The sequence below is a fragment of the Trichoplusia ni genome, chromosome 19 (assembly GCF_003590095.1).
Source record: "Trichoplusia ni isolate ovarian cell line Hi5 chromosome 19, tn1, whole genome shotgun sequence".
Lineage (NCBI taxonomy): Eukaryota > Metazoa > Arthropoda > Insecta > Lepidoptera > Noctuidae > Trichoplusia > Trichoplusia ni.
The window spans coordinates 2710877-2729366 of NC_039496.1; the positions used below are offsets into that span (position 1 = coordinate 2710877).

General features: G+C 33.9%; 1 protein-coding gene across 1 annotated transcript; it reads left to right on the forward strand.

The window, feature by feature from the left end:
* The first annotated feature begins 3783 nt into the window (after positions 1-3783).
* Positions 3784-5877, forward strand: LOC113503448 (cytochrome P450 6B2-like). The gene is made up of 2 exons (XM_026885425.1): positions 3784-5156; positions 5509-5877. Exons 1-2 carry the CDS (start codon positions 3818-3820, stop codon positions 5673-5675), a joined length of 1506 nt encoding a protein of 501 aa, XP_026741226.1. The 5' UTR covers positions 3784-3817; the 3' UTR covers positions 5676-5877.
* Positions 5878-18490: the final 12613 nt, after the last annotated feature.

Here is an 18490-nt window from a genome sequence, read left to right on the forward strand (position 1 = left end):
AATCTATTGTACTATGAAATACCTTTGTGATTCAAAACCAATTAGCAATAAGTAAACGCTTCAGGCTTTGTCGCTGCTAGTGTTTTGTATACTGATAGGTCCTTTAAATTTAGGCTAGCAATTTTATGTATAATACTAAAGATTTTAGAGACTGAAAATAAATTGTTAACATATCAATTCTGTTTATTAAACAGATAAATCAATATGGAAATGAAAGTTAAGCAATTGTGTTGCGGTTAAACATTTTATGGGTGATGCATATTTTTCTATTTTTTTTAATACTCAGTGTCGCTATTACGGCTCGCACTTAATTGTAGGTATTTATCGTTCGTTGTTAAAGATTCAACAGAAAATCATCAAACGTGAAAATTTCAGATCACTGCTCATAACAGTCTTAAGACTCACCTTGGTGACAGACAAACAAAAAGTGGTGCCGGACAGGTTCTGTACCCAAAAGGTAAAGATGGAACCCTAAAAATTCCCCTCATCGCGAACACTTCGATAAAGAAGTTATTAAGTTAAAGTTGTTCAGAACAAGCGAACAAAACCAAGATATTGGATAAAAAGTGTTCTGGACTAGTTAGGGTATAACATTACCCCGGGTTTCTTGTAGCTAATTGCACTTTTTATAATGAATTTAATAAGCGCTGAAGCAGACTTAACTCCTTAGTCGGACGTAGCAAACTCTTGTATGGATTAAACAGCTTTTAAAACTTATTCAACCCGGATTAACTTCAATATTGCAGAAGGATTTGTGACCCACCTCTTAAATTGAAACAAAATTTACGGTTAGAAACCGATAGTATTTGCACATAGTGAAAGTTTACGAATATAAATTTTCGTTTGCCTCTACTGTTGCTCTTGTGGACAATAATTATTATTCTATTACAATAGTTTGTTAATTTATTGTTTTAATTATTGTGAGTGTAACAAATTTTGGACTTGAAAAATTAGAACAATGATAATAACAACTCTAAAATACTATTTATCATTTATTCATTGTTAGATAAATTTTGAACTAATGGAAATGCTTGATAAACGAGCGAATTTATCTGATATATCATTTAAAAGTTTGTATTAAACACAAAAGTACATTACACTATTAGCCCTTAAAAGCGTTGAAACCAATTATAAAAAAGTATTCTGCAATTATTTACTTTGCTTCAAGGAATAATGGTTCCAAGATTTACGTCTAAGTGTTAACTAAATAGGATGTACCGAGTCATTACAGTGTATATTGCAAACAGACCTTCCTCCTAAATGCCGAATAATTACATTGCTTGGTCCTGCATGCATCAATCAAGTGTTAAAGGTCTATATACTGTTGACAAATTATATGCGTGGCGTAGCTAACAGTTTATTTCCAATTCTAATTGTGATAAATCCTACCAAAGATTGAATAATACTTGAGATTTCGACGTCCTTAAATGTTAATAAGATCTTTTCTCAGGTGCAATCAGATCGTAATTAATAGTGATTGTTTTGCTTGCAATCCTTTATTGCAAGAGCGACCATACATTTCATAAGAAGTTTCTCGTTTCAGAACAGAGTAATTGTGTGTACCAGCTTTCGTTAGGAAACTTTGACAATTGGTACGTGTAGCCATAAGCCACATTCTAACTAAGGTCTAGAAAAACCAGTCTTTATAAATATGCCCGAGTGTCTTAGTTGTGGAGTTCAGACATGCAATTGCTTCATCTCGCTTCAGCCGACCACAATGTTTTGGAGAGAAGCTAGGTACTCAAATGACATTCTGTGACGTCAAAATATAGGCGAAGAGTTTAAAAAATCAGTAAGATTTAAAACCAACTTATATAGACACAAAACATGTGCCTAAAATCGAAATTTCCAATTTGCTGTCGGTGAAGTCATGTAAAGTTTTTGCGTTTATATTTAATCAAATTAAACAAAACATCTGAAATTTCACTAAGAGGATAATACTTGGGTACTTCCGTAGATAGGGTTCGTGGAGATTCCCGTATGCATACAGAATACCCACACAGATTGGATCCATGAAAACTTTGCGGAAGGAAAATATAAAAAGAAATGTATCGGGAAAAAGATTTTAGAAGAAAATTTTATCAAAACTTTGTAGAGGTTACGTGATAGTGATAAATGACTTGCGGAAATGTAAATTGTATGTTTGAAGTAAGTTATTCGATGAACTTTGGTTTTTTAAAAATGACCTAGGAGTTTAAATGACAAGGAGTCACGACAATTTCGAGAGATCGGAGATAGAGGTTTTAAGTCACATTCTTGGGAAAAGCATTAATTTATCACACAACTGCTCGTTCTAAGCGACGATTCGTGCATATTAGGCATGGCGTGGTGACCAATACTACTCAGTCATTGATACAGTCAACCTACACTACAAATATTTTGCATTTTACGATGTGGGCAAAAATACCCGTTAGGTATACGGATTACGTCCTTCATACAGGTTGTATTGACAACAACGACATTCTAACGACAGTCTTGTAACGATGACTTCTATTTTAATCTCAGCGCGAAAGGGAATCTTTCTGTAGAGTTGGCTTAAACATTTTTACCACAAAATATCAAATGGGTGTCAGATTTATATTTTAACTAAGTGTTCGGGGTAACAAAAGCTCAGTTGATTGACGTCACTTGGCTTCACAGTCCCAAGATCAACGGTACATGGGGAAGGTTACATTTTAGTAATTTTAGCCGGCAAGAGTCAAGAAGGAGAGTAATACCTCTTTACTACTCATAAAAACCATACAACTGTTTTGTAAAAATAATCACTATGCAAACAAGGTAGGTAGAACCACACCAATCAGAGACATAAAAGGGTAAACAGACAGTTGATACTCGAAAAAAGGTTAATGAAATTTTTTAATAGGTCTGATCGATTTGCGTTTCACTTGTAAATTCATAAAGGTCTTCACCGACAATCGACACAAATGAAATCTGATCACGTAGTCTTTCAGTGAGTGTTAAATTTCATATAGCAAAGGCCGATTGCGACCAACATGGAAGATTGACGCAGTATTCAAAACGGCAATCACGCTTTCATGGATATTTATGACATGATGTGATGACTCTATAAAACATGAGTAAATATCAACCATTGACTGTAAATATATCTACATATATTGTCAAATATCAATTCTAGTTGAAAAAGTAACGTTATCAGCTAAGGATATTATGGTACCGAGTATCTATTTTTGAAATTCAAAATGAATAACCGATTAAATAAGTACTTTAATTTCAATTTCCTTTGAAGTAATCAAAAACTGATTATGTCAAATGGCTTAATGAGTTTTATAATCAGAATTTAATCTTGAATCGTGTTTTAAAATTTGCTTTACTACTACAGCTGGTTTTTGTGAAGATTGTTATAGTTTCGAAATCAATAAAATTCTATAGTTAAACAATACAAGTACAATTAAACATTACTCAAATTTCTGTATAGTGAGTAAAATTTGGAGCAGGGCAACAGGCATTGTAAGTAAGAACCCTAAAAATTAATATATAAAATGAAAACCCAGGTACGGTAATAAAAACAATTAGCTACCAAATTATTTCTTTTTTGGCTATTTTTTAAAAAATCAGTGTCGGATGTCCTACTCCAAATTGACCGGTATTTTTTGTCCGTCAATGAACTAAGTACCAAAAATTTAATTACAAATAAGATGTCTTGCTTGCCTGAGACACAATACATTTTTTTATATTATTTTTTTTGTGACGTATTCAAAATTGCCACGATAAGATCGCTTATTCTGTATATATATTTTCATTTTGTCATTATAATCACCCCAGTCCATCAGCCGCACGAGGCCTAAGTGATTGTAAGATGGAAATTTATTATACGCCAATTGTAATAATAGCGTTAATTTACGCTTTATATTACTACTTTACAAGAACTTTCAACTACTGGAAGGAAAGAAATGTTCGCGGTCCAGAAACAACAGTGTTTTTTGGCAATATCAAAGAATCTGCTCTTCGCCAAAAGAATGTTGGAGTTTTGATGCAAGAAATATATGACATGTTTCCTGATGAAAAAGTTGTTGGTTTATATAGAATGACCACACCCAGCCTTCTGATTCGGGACTTGGACATTATCAAAAATATCATGATCAGAGATTTTGAGTTATTCACCGATAGAGGTGTAGAATTCAGCAAAAAAGGCTTTGGAGAAAATTTGTTCCACGCTGACGGTGACACTTGGAGAGCTTTGAGAAGTCGTTTCACTCCTATGTTTACAACAGGCAAATTGAAGCACATGTTTCCTATAATGACTGAGCGAGGTGACTTTTTCATGAAATACGTAAACAAAATGGCTGAGAAGAATCCAGAATTTGAGGTACATTCATTAATCCAAAAATACACTGTGTCAGCAGTCTGCTCCTGTGCCTTTGGTTTGGAGTTGCAAACTCTTGAAAACAAATTTGATGATCTCGAACTCATTGAAAAATTAGTACTTGCACCAAACTTTAGCTTTGAAATAGACATGATGTACCCCGGGATTTTAAAGAAACTGGGATATTCAGCAATTCCTAAGGAAGTGCAAGTTTTCTTTAATAATCTTGTACAAAGTGTTATTAATATCCGAGGTGGTAAAACATCAGAGCATGATGATTTCATGGATTTTATAATTGAAATGCGTCAACAAGGAAACATTGAAAGCCCTAGATTTGGTGATATTAAAACTTCTCTCGAGATCACCGATGACGTTATAGCTGCGCAAGCATTTATATTTTATGTGGCCGGATACGAAACTAGTGCTACTACTGTCGCGTATTTGTTATACCAACTGGCATTAAACCAAGATATCCAAGATAAAGTTGTAGCCGAAGTAGATGAAATTGCAAACGCTAATGATGGAGAATTTACTTATGAAACAATGAAAGATTTGAAATATTTGCATAAAGTTTTCGATGAAACCCTTCGTTTGTACTCAATTGTAGAACCAATTCAGAGGAGAGCTGAAGTTGATTATAAAATACCCGGCACTGATATAACGATTGAGAAAGGTACAATAGTATTGGTATCTCCGCGGGGTATTCACCATGACGAGAAGTATTACCCCAAGCCCGAAGTATTTGACCCTGACAGGTTTAATGCTGATGTGGCAGGGGAACGCCATCCTTGTGCTTATTTACCCTTTGGAGTTGGGCAAAGGAATTGTATTGGTAAGACTGTTGATCTACTCAGTTGACTATGATTTGTACTTATATTTTGGTTTTAAATACTCTGCATTCGTTTATACACTTAACTTGAATTTTAAAATAGTCTGGACTTTCAAAGAGACTGCGACCCCTGAGTTTGTTTCGACATTTCTTCTTAGGGTAGTCAGCTAGGAAATGTCGGTTCCATCGTTCTCAAAAAAGATATGTAAAAGTGATAAAATATCCTATTTGCAGAAAAAATAATTTCATTTCATTTCATTACCAAAATTTTATTTCATTTCATTACCTTTGCGTGATCATTATTTTCATAGATATTAATAACAACTCTATACCTTTATACATTATTTTTTTTAAGGAATGCGTGTCGGCAGGCTGCAGACAACTCTTTGCACCTCGAAGATATTGAGGAAATTCAGAGTAGTACCATCCAAAAACACTAACCGGAATCTAGGCGTGGATAGAAATAGAATACTTGTGGGACCTCAAGATGGGATTTATCTGAATTTTATACCTAGAAAGTAAAATTGTTTTACTGATAGCCAAACATCGAAGATGATAATATAATCGATTCACCCTTGAATTTCGGCCTACAACATTTTAACGATTAGATGATACGTATCTTTCGATGAACGATAAACTTAATCAAGTGATTTGATTAATTGCGAATTTGTCATTACTCATATTAAGGGTAAGATTTACCTATTAAAGAATGCAAACAATAATTTATTGTTGTTTCATTATTCAAAATTCCATTTTGTTTTTCGAAAGTCACGAGGAAAATGACAAGGAGTTTTCTATATTGAGTTACATATTTATTGTCATTTTCTTTTCTTTGGCAGCTTGTATCAAAACATAGCAAGTCAGTCTTTTAAATATCATGAAAGTAGTATACTCAATGTACTTCTTTTATACGGTAAGTAGCAGTGCCATCGTGATTTAACAAGGTTACCATTCAAGTACGCTGCAACTAGTTAGTCAGGAAGGTTGCGTGTGTTAAAAACGTTTATACGCCACAGCAGTTGCTAGCAATCTCTTGTTATTTAAACTACTTACTAGTCAAATACAAAAAGACACCTAGACTCAGGACAAGCTTTTGAGGATCACACAAACTCTTGTAATATTGGAGGATCCAACTTGCAACATGTCGCACATAAGTAGTAGGTTTGCAGTCAAACAGCAAAAATACATTTTATGCATAATTTTGTAGATTAGTGTAAAAATATAAGGCGATAAGGGACTACATCGTAATCGGGCAATCGGCTATTTGCAGTATTTTTAAAGATAGTGCCGATTGTGAACGGCCCAAAATACTGCAGATTGCAGATTGCCAGCAATCATTGAGATAATTTCAATAATTTATCATTTCAAATGTTAATGACAGTTGCAGAAGATTACCGACACGCTGTCAAAATAATAGGTGGTTGCTATCACTGTTAGTCTTGTTTTAAACAGCTGCAAAATGTTCTCAACGATAATACCCTTTAATTGCTGCACGCACGATCCTGTCTACGTTATTGTAATCTTAACATCCTACAATAGGTGCTTCAGTGTAAAACGGTTGTTTCGGTTACTAAGTCTCCGCATTTATCTGTCAGTCTTTTCTTTTGTCCGTCTATCTGTCTTATATATGTGTATTTATTTTTATAATTAATGATGCATTTTTGTAGTTGCTACGAGTATCACAAATACTATAAATAAAAATTTACGTTAAGCATAGTTTAGTTCTGTCGTAATTTAGATGACAGACACAACAGGCGCTGATGTAATTTTATTTTTATATAGTTACAGGCCTTTTTACCACATAAAAAACCGTTCTTAATTTTGGCTGTGTGTGTATTCCATCTACTATATTCAAAATGATTGAATAGGTTTGTTGAATTTTAATTTGTAAAACACATTTACTCGAAGTGGCAAACATTTTGAAATTTGTTGGTCTCATGGGAATCAAGATACAAATTGCCCGCCTTAGGTCAAGAGGCTATGTTTCAGTCTGTAAAGTTGCGAATCGTTGTTAGACGAAATAAATTGAAACTGAGACCAATATTTTACAAATCCCTCCTGAATACATTGTTTTAACTTTCCAGCAATAGAAAACTGACTAATAAAAGGGATTCATTGCTTCGTTCTCATTTAAAACAATTTTCTATATTGGAGTTACTCATAGAGTTCCGCACCAAAAAGTAAAACGAAACCCTATAACGAAAGCTACCTCGTCTATCCATTGATAAGCTTGCCCCATCGTCTATCACCAGGCTGTACCTCGTAAACTGTTATAGCTTCATCTAGGTTAGCTTCGGCTAGTTCAAGTTAATGACCGTACTTACCAAGGTAGGTAATAACTTGATGGATGACCAATTTATTCGGCAAATTTATTTTCTGTTTCGACTCGCACTTAACCGTTTCACTTCACAACTTTACGATTCCTCTCTCATGAGTACCTAAATATAAAACGGATAAGGCCAATACTACTTAATAAAAATCGAATTAATTGAAAGAGGTCAACGTTCTAACTTTTGTTAATAAAACGCGTAATTGTCACCATCTCTTTCATCTGAACCTTCATTTCAACGTTTAAACATAATAAACCCTTTTTGCTAATAAAAATAAATGGTACTTAAATGTTGCTTTCGAACGAATCTTGGCCTTTTCAAATATTCGCATTGAAATCTGTTGTGTGGCAACAAATGAAACGCGATAAGTATTACATGAACATAGAATATTTAGAATTCCGCGCCCGAAAAGGTAAAATTAGAATCCTAATTAAGGCTCCGCTGTCCGTCAACCAATCGGCCTTCCGTGTATCTTGTTAAAGCTAGACAGTTTGAGAACTAAATTTATGAAAGAAAAAAAAACTCTCGCTTTAAACAATTAAATCCTTGTGTCCTGTGGCGTTTCGCAAAACATTCAAATCACATACGAAAAGACACCCATTCACAGACACAAACGCTTTTTCTACGCGGGGACTAAACCCACGACACGTCGCGCATAGTGGGTTTGGCGTAGTGACCTCAACCATCCGGCTATCCACGCAGTCTCCGTAGATTATTAGTGCAAGAGTCGTTTTAAAACAAATATCTACTTAAGAACTGAAGACTTTTCAGGAACATATTTACATAATATCATCAAAATAACTGGCAACGGTCATCATTTATTTCCAAACCTCTCACATGCTTCACATATTTCACAGAAACTATTTAGATCCTCATGCTCCATGAATGTCAAATGAAGTAAAGTTTTCTCTTAAGAAAGAAAGTTCTTTTGAGACGTGATAAAGTACGAAATTTTCCTCTGAATATATTCGAAAACTTCCGTTTATGTACACGTCGTGATATATGTACAGATTTCATACTTTACCCATAATTATGTGGAAGTTAATTCATTTTAAGGTAGTATGTACCACAAATATCAGATAACCATCATTGGCCTAGCTTTTTCCCAAGTATGTTGGGGTCGGCTACCAGTCCTACCGGTTTCAGCTAAGTACCAGTATTTTACAAGGACCGACTGCCTATCTGACCTCCTTAACCCAGTTACCTGGGCAACACGATACCCCTTGGTTAGACTGGCTGTCAGACTTTTTCAAGCTTCTGACTACCTGTAACGACTGTCAAAGATGTAGGAATAACAGCCGGGACCCACAATTTAACGTGCCTTCCGAAACACGGAGGAACTCGTTATGACAAAGATGGTCACCCATTTATGGACCAACCGCGTCAAGCATAGCTTTACCTGTGATCGAATCACTTATGCGGTTATAGCTTAGCCACGAGCTCCTCAAATAACAGATAACCATGCCATTAAAAAGAAATAAACATATTGTTTAATTAATTAACGTAATTAAGACGCTTTAGTTTTCCCTCAAAACGGGGTACAGAAGAATTAGAACTCCAAGAGCGGACCGTATGTCAGATCGCTTATTAGTTCTATGGCAGTTGGCGGATCAATTTAAAATATCGTTATTCATGTGTTACTCGAACAACGTTAACACCAACCATTTATGTCAAAATTATCTTCGATTATAATAATCTAAGTATTCATGCCATTTCGTCATTCACCAATTACTTGGTTAAAATGTAAAAATTTAATATCTATCTCACTTTCAAATTAGATTTTATATTTATAAGTGTTATTGTAAAGTGGTGATAGGTATTTTAGAATGTCGATAACTATCTGAGTGAATACTAGAAGGTCTACTTCTAATGAGTTATTGAGAAGCTGCTTTGCTTTCTAAAATTAAAATATACGTCGCCAAAAGCGGATATATTTGCTGAGCAAATTTATATTGTTTATTTATTTTGTCCTGAAAAGTAAAATAAACCTTCTAGTGTCATTCATTGTACCTATGTCTACTCAACTGCCTGGGCATCATGAAGCTTTTAAACTCCGCGTAGGTCACCGTCGGACTAGATAGAATATCATATAGATTGTAGACACGCCCGTGTTATTATCCATAGCAAACACGTGACCTAATTAAATATATACATTCGTCACAGTTGGCTAATCACCATTTAATATAGTAAGTTTAAATACCAAATATGTACACAAGTACTTCGCACAAACATCTTCAAGTTAGGTTTGCGTACTAAGTTTTAGTCATAATTAACATAATTAGTTACTACTTGTATACACACACACTGACACACATACACGGAATATTATAACACGTATTCATGAGTACAAGTCTAGTAAATATTCTTTGTTGTGTAGCTGGAATAAGTGCTTTCATAAGTGACTTAAAAAACTATCGGAATATCGCGTGAGGCACATTTTTCATAAGATATCTTATATTTTATAATTATTGACTACTCGTGTGGTCAGCAGGACAAGAGCACCGTTCACTACGTCTAGCGGGTTCAACGCAACATTTCAGCATTTCTGTGAACGAAAAATATTTGATCTGGACATACATTACAAGTTAAGAAACCTATCAACAAAATGGTCAACTACACCAGTCTAACCAAGTATCGTGATGCCCAGGTAACTGGGTTGAGGAGGTCACATAGGCAGTCGCTGCTTGTAAAACACTGGTACTTAGCTGAATCCGGTTACACTAGAAGCCGAGCCCAACATAGTTGGGAAAAGACTAGACCGATGATGATGATAGTCAACTACATTTAAAAAGCAACAAAAGCACTAGTCTTCAACTTATCTAAATAAACAAGGTATTCATAAAACGCGGTGTATTACAATCCTAAGTTCCGTAAGAGTTCTAGCCATTACTTTTTACCGACCCTTTTAACTTCACTTCACATCTCAAGACTAGATTCCAAGGAGCTACCGACCGCAATAACTCACCGGTACCTACTGGAAATCCAGCTTTTATTACTCACCTTATCTGAGATGTTTGAAGACTACATTGTGTTGTAAATCATCTAGTGTCTTTGCTATTTTTTTTAAGTTTTTATAAAGAAGGTTCTGAATACGATTGTTCTTTTGGTTTGCTGGCTTATTTGCCGGGGAATTGATATCGGTAGGTATATACTAATTAATATTTTTGATTTAAGAAATTGGCTGGTCTTTATTTGGGAGAAACCTGACGGATAGTTTAATGTGTTCCTAATTTCTTTTTAGTCTTTTACAGCTTTTTAATTATAAATTACAGAAAGCCATTTAATCAATCACCTTTACAGTTCATTTGATTTAACACTACCTAAAAAAAACTGCTTCATTTGCTATTTGTACAATTGACCAAGAAACTATCATAATAATGTTGTTAACAATCAACATTTAATATTTCCATTTAAAAAAAATCTCAAAGATCCTGAAAATACAAGTATAAGTAGTTAGGTAGCTATAAAAATTTACACATGAACATAAAAATGAGTAAGAGTACCCCATAAACAATTTTATGTAGATTGTTGGGCCCTTTAGGGAGATAGCAACTAATACCGAGAAAAAAGATTACATTTGGCAAATCCATCTCGAGTGGGCCGTGATACTCGAGTGAGGTAATAATAATATAAGTAACAATCGTGATTCTACTTTTTTAAGGCGAGTTTTTTTCCGGTTAGTATAAAAATGTTTGCATTTTTAAAGAAATATAAATTCGAAAGTTATGTTGCTCTCACATTGTTTCTATAAGTATGTGAAATTAAAGGACCTATTATTTGATACGTTAAAAAATTGTATAATGATCAGGAATTATTTGGTTCATCTGTTTTGAAAATGTAATAAGTTATTTTAATGGTTCTAAGAACCTCGATTCTTCCTCCAGTCCTTAGCGACTTTAAGACTATTTTCATTCACAGATCCAAATTATTACGTGACTTTCAACACCGTTATCTGTGATATTACTTTCGAAACGCAAGCAGAAATCGAAAAGATTTTGTCTGTCTCAAGATTGACGTTTTACGAATTAACCTATGAATATCATACATTAAAAAAAACGCATTTAATCATAATTTATATATCAATGAATGTTCTCTAGTTAACGTTTCTTGTATACTAATGGTTAACATATTATACAGAAATCTGATAACTATTCATGAGATGAATGACATCCGTTAATAAATATTCATTATTCAACTAAATCCTAGCAACAGCTTAAATGTACTAGCCCTGGAAATTTAGACGGAATGAATAATTATAGGCCTTACGATCAATGATAACGTATGATTTTGAATGGACTAATGGTACTAAAATGGCTAAAAGGGTAAATAGTCGTAACTATTTAAAAATATTGCAAGAATGAGTCGGGTACGAGCATAAACCCTCATCTATAAAATACTATATGGTATCTAAATTGGTTAAAGATACTTTGAAAAGATAGATTCCGATTTTTCAGCCAGTATAATAATATATATCTTTCAGGTTTTTAGCAGTTTTCTTTTGTATTTCAATCATAAAAGTAATGTTGTTCTTATAAGTTGCTATCATTTATAAGAAGATTAAGAAACACATAAATAAAAAAATGGAAATGTCAAATGGAAAGATGAATAAAGAGCGGAGTTTTGATAATAGGGTTAACTTTTGAGTGATTTAATGTTAATATTTATTAAGCACTATAAATTTCTCTCAAAATAATAATCAGACAGATACATCAATAAAGGCCTATAAACTTAACTGCCCTAAAAACAATGTCACCCTTTTTAAACATGCACACTTATAAATAAATAACACGTCCACTGCTACTCTCCATACGAAAACTTTCACGAGAAATTGATATTCAACAGAAAGTCCCAAAATCGATACGCACATTGATTTACTAGGGTCAGTTGACAACCTTATTTCTTATATTTACGACATACGTTAGGTCTACAACATGGACTATAAAAGCTGTGCAAACTAAATTGAAGTAGAGCTATCTATTTTTTGTTTCATATCACGTACAGGCTCGTGATAACAGCCTAACGTTTTCGGTTCATATAACTCAATGTATCAAAATAGATTTATCATTTATTTTCGAATTGTTACTGTTACTCTTGTGTTTGTAATTTATTCTGTTTTACTTTAAATGGTTAACAGTTGAGTTTGTTTATTGTTGGATTTTTAATGAAAATCATTTTGAAAAGTCTCACTGTAATAACGTTATTTTCTGTATGAGTTTTTATCATCACACTTGTTTGCCCGCTCATTGACGATTTCTTGAGACTGCAGCTTAAGTGATAGATATTTTCAAGGTTCGCTCGTATCCATAATACAGGGAATTTATCCATGTGCCAATCCGGTAATATGCATGAAGACACCCAGACTCAAGACAAGCATGTGTGGACAGAGTCATGTGTTTTTTGTTACTTAGTCACCACTGACAAACGGAAAAGGAACGACTCGTGAGGAATTAGTATTCTAAAGATAAAGTTTTTAAAATCTAAAATCACCAACCCGCACTAACCTAGCGTGTGTCAGCTGTAACTTCCCGACATCGGAAGACTCCTGTCCCCACCACTGCTGCATTTATGGGTTGGTATTATTGATTATGAAACGAAAAACAAGAAATAGTACCTTCATTAAAAGTAGCATACGTTGTGTCACAAGGTCATACAAAAATTTTAATGTTTCTGAATATCTAATATTGGACCATAGTAATATCAAACGGATTTCGTTTGACAATTTAATTTTAAACCCTCGTCATGTACAGTTGCAAATAAAAAGCCTTAAATACGTACAGACAAATCACAATTACAAATCGTTGTTAACTTTTATGTTTTATTTTCAATTTATAACTGTTATGTAAAAGGCAAATACGATTTCATTTTTTTTGGTTCAGGCTACGTTGACCCCAGGACTGCGGTTGCCTAGGTGATAGCTTTCCTGAGGAAGATTATTAATTATTTCGCTTGTTCGTCTGACCCCACCGCTGCATCAGCTTATGGTTAAGGACTCTAGTTGGGTCTGAAACTATTCATGTGGGTAAAATGTTATAAAAAAATACATTTATTTCTTTCAAATTAACAAACCTGAAAAAGAGATCTTCCAAGAAGTTACACAACCTCCTCCTAACGAACGACCTATTCGATTGTAAAAGAAAGACAGCGACATTATACAATGTAGAGTCGCGTCTCTTTTCCACAAATGAAAACCGACTTTGTAGTGGTAGGCCCTCAGAACAGTACTACACTTGTTTCGAAAGTCACAATTTAAAAGTAATATTTTTCTTTTCTTATTATCAGTAATATGAGTAAGGCCCAGTACCAAATTGCATTTAGTTTGCGAAAATAGTATTATTACAACAAGCTTTCCTGAAGACCTACATAATATTTTGCAAGTAAGCACCACATTGTTCATCTAAAATCCCTTTAATGTACGATGACAAACAACACGCCGTACTAATGTCTCGACTCCAGCGTAGGTACAATTACATAAAGTCAGAGTTATATGAGAGCTTTACAGGAAAATATAGAGCTGGGTTCAGCGCAAGATTAAGGTGCCTAGCTAATATTCTCACTTATGCAGCTAGATTTAAATAAAAAGGTATTTTTGTGGGTTGGGAGATAGAGCCCGAGAGCGAATGCATCTTGGTAAATGTAACGTAGATTATCTGAAGGTGGACTCAGAATATTGATCCAAAATGTAGGTATGTATGATTTGGTTTTCACCATTATACATAAGAAAGTTTTCTCTATATGGTCATAGTAAATTCTGCCGTTTTTACAAATGATAGAACCAGACAATTTCTGTTACCAATATTTTATAGGATCAGTAGACTTTGCAAGAACATATAATTAGCGTGTTAAATATTTCCTTTTTAATGAGGTCAAATGACGCTTCTAAAAAAAGTACTTGTAAAAACCCTTTTTTCAGATAGCAAGTCAATACTGAAACCCTTCTATTAGTTAATATACCTAAATATCCAATTACTTAGCGTTCATTGTACAAAGATTTTGAGCAACCATACTCTCATGTAGCGGTATCCAAAAAGGTTTCCGATATCACACGGATGGAAGTGAAGGGGCTTTCAAAGCAAAATGTTACTATAGAGTTTTGTACCCTTAGAGCCTTGAAAACGTTCGGGAAATTCTCCCCAGGGCTGGACGTCACAATAGTTTTGATATTATGTTACTTTCGATAGTTCGAGTGGTCTCCCATTTCTGTAGGCATTTCTATCGTCTGGCTGTCATGTTATTTGGTAATTTTGATAAATAATTATATAAGGTAGAGTCATGCTATTCACTCATATGCAGCGTGTGATTCATATTTTTTATGAAATATAGACATGGGCATGCTGATTTATTAGTATTTAACCAAGGATTTTATGTTTAAACACTTTAAAGTTCTTACTAGGAAAATAAAACTCTGAGATTATGCCATCTTTAGATCTCACTATGCTTTTAAATCATGCGTGACTGTCAATGCAGTTTGAATTCTTAATGCTAGGAGCTATTTGGGCTAACCAAATTACGTAAGTGAAGAATATTGCACTGAGAAGACTGAGATATAAATTTACCTACAAACAAATAAACTAGTATTCTATTCTAATTTTATGTTCCCTTTCGTTTAAATAGAGAATCTATTATTTATTAACGCAAAATTCACATTTTCTTTGACAGAAAGAAAATTTCGACCGATTGAACCCCGAATATTAAATCAGATTATAGTTAATACTGTTTCTACGTAATTACGCAACTTACATGTAAATTAATTAAACTATGGCGCTAACTATTAATTTTGAAGATAAATTGTTGTGAAGGATATTTGGCTACACATTTTGGAGTTACTTGAAATTTGACAGATATTAGACTTTGGTTGTATTTTAACCAATCGGTAAGCTATTCTGACTACAGTGATTTTTATACCGTACCCCGATTCAAAACGGCCATAATGGAGATCTATAATCATCCTTCTCAAAGTCTTTTGAGACGATTTCCACGTAGAAGTTCAAAAAATATAATATCTGTGCCGTACCAACCGGACATAAAATATCATAGACAATATTTGGGTCGCGTTCACAAATAACTAACAAAATATTATTGTTCCACCTTTCCCGAAAGTTTGTCTACAAAATGACGTCCATCCACTTCTAGCGCTGTTTATTTACGCAAACCCATCTCTACCAATTTGACTCATCGTTCAATGGATAAAAACCTCATACATACCTATAAACTTTAGGGAAACTGAAATCCAAACCCGACAAACGAAATATACCTTTACTATCAAAGAAGGCTTTTTGGCTGCTGATTTTCTGTTAGATGTGCATAGACCGTTAATTTTTAGGGCTGTCACGAAGCTCCACTTCGGGCCGTTTCATTTTATACAAGCCTTTGAAACATCAAACTAGTCCATTTCAAATGTTAGGGGTATAAAACGACATTTTGTTTTGTACATTTCTGAGGCTCTACGAGTTTAGTATAAACTCTTCAATTAGGAGTGCTGGCGTTGCGGGAGCGAGACGAGACGACTTTTAACGTAGCATGCTATCTCGTTTTCACGTGGGCTACAGTTTTGCGTTAAGAGCTCTTAGAATACATTGATGACGAGTCTTTAGTAATTAAGTGTGTTGAATATTCAGGTTTTGGGGATAACGATTCAAGTAATAATGTACCTACCCGAGGTATTTGTCAGTCTAGCCAGATTTAATTCGCTCTACATATTTCAACTGGATTTTATACTACGTAGGTATGGAGAGTGAATTTATATTGTTTTCACAACGGACTTCTACTAATAGTATTAACCAGACTTTATGTGTGTCTGCTTTTTTGGTCTCTGAAGTATTAAAAATTAAAGAATTACTGACGTGTTATAGATTCTTTGATTTTTTAGTTCAGAATAAAAAATACACGCTAGAGAACATTGCTAACCCTAAATTTCATTTAGATTTTTTATCAGTGGCTCTTACACCAAAATGCGGGCAGATTAAAAGGGCCTTGTTTAAGAGTCCGTCACGACCTAATTATTGTATAAAAATGTTTTTACTCAAAAGCTTGGTTCATTGTTTTTGTGCAAAATAAGGCCTTCGTAAAGTTTTTTCGTGAATGAAAAAATGTGTAATGTTGTGTTTCATTTTATTTACAAAACATTCTTGCGATAGCATTTGTTTAAGTTTCTGTACACAAGATCTAGTTAAAGGCGTGGGATGCTTAAGGCTTAGCCGTTGTCTTATTATTTTTTTTGTTTCAGGATTTCTTTAAAATGATAAGTAGGCAAATAAGCAATGTATAATACAACGTCTGATATATTCCGCTTTTCTAAAATGTATCCCTTAAAAGTTTTCAATTATCAAGACAGACCACACAAAACAAAAAAAAATATTTGATGTAAAATACCACACAGGAGACCTATCGATCTAAATCGAGTTACCATACATGAGGAAAAGTTCCATCAAGGAATTTGAACAAAGGTAAGCTCAGGTATTCACCTCCAAACCAATTTCCATACGATGAAGATTGGCAAGGGACAACAGCGTCAACCAATTCATTGTTAATAGAAACATCACAGAGCCTTCTTTATCACGCTTTGAGCTCAGCTGTATAATTGATTTTCTACATCGCCGAACCCTTTTCCCATTTTCTTCCTGAAAGGTGAAGATAATATTGTCCGCATCGCAGCACTGTATTATAATTTAAGTCTTAGTATCATATTGCATTCATTGCTTCCGTTGAAAGGGTTTCTTCGGTTCTTATGGTAACATTTATGCTGCAGCAGTTTTGGTTTCAAAGACAGATTTTTTGCAGTTCAGAAATAAATTATTTGTCAGTGCGATTAATACGAGCTTTTGAAACAAAATTGACATTGTGCTAGGAAGGTGGCACACTGTTCATTTTAATAGTGTATATTTCTTATTATCATAATTGTAATTATTTCACAACAACAAAACACCAAATTTTGAATTTTCTGAATTAGGTGTGGCTTATTTTACTTCTTAAAAACTTTCTTTTTCTGCCTTTAATACGGCTCTGTAGATCCGGATGTCTAACTATAAATAAATATCGACGGCAAGAATGGTAAAAAACAATTGTTGGAGTGTGACATTTGATATTTGTGTATCTTTAGGATATTTGTATGGAACCCTTAGCGTTGCGATTCTAAAACGCTAATAACTGGTTTTCGTTCAGTAATGGGACCCTTAATCTAATTTTATTTTTTTAATCTATACTATCTATATACTAATATATAAAGCTGAAGAGTTTGTTTGTTTGTTTGAACGCGCTAATCTCAGGAACTACTGGTCCAAATTGAAAAAATCTTTTTGTATTGAGTAGACCATCCATCGAGGAAGGCTTAAGGCTATAAACCATCACGCTGCGACTAATAGGAGCGAAGATGCAATGGAAAATGTGAAAAAAAACAGGGCAGGTACAAATCATAACTTATATCTTCTACCCACGGGGACGAAGTCGCGGGCAACAGCAGCTAGTACTTATATATAAAGCTGAAGAGTTTGTTTGTTTGTTTGAACGCGCTAATCTCAGGAACTACTGGTCCAAATTGAGAAATTATTTTTGTGTTGAATAGACCATTCATCGAGGAAGGCTTTAGGCTATAAACCATCACGCTGCGACTAATAGGAGCGAAGATACAATTGAAAATGTGAAAAAAGCAGGGCAGGTATAAATCATAACTTATAACTTCTACCCACGGAGACGAAGTCGCGGGCAACAGCTAGTAAAAAATAAAAGTCTTGGCTATTTTTTCGGTATATATTTAAGTTTATTTCATAGTTTACAGTCATTTAACATAGTCTTTCTTTTGTTTACAGATGAGAAATTTGTGTATTATTAACAAAAATGTGCAACAACATATAAAATATCTTAGAGATTAAATGACTATTTTGGCTTCGCCTTGTTTTATACCTATGTTTATATAACAAACAAGAAAGGTATCTATTCCTTAGATTAAGAAGTCAGTAGCATTAACTGTACATTTTGTATTAAAATACACGTTTAAATATAATTTATTTTCTA

Coding starts and splice junctions, on each gene's coding strand:
- LOC113503448 (XM_026885425.1), top strand. CDS start 3,818: ATGGAAATTTATTATACGCCAATTGTAATAATAGCGTTAATTTACGCT. Junction 5,157..5,508: donor TGGGCAAAGGAATTGTATTG/GTAAGACTGTTG, acceptor ATTTTTTTTAAG/GAATGCGTGTCGGCAGGCTG.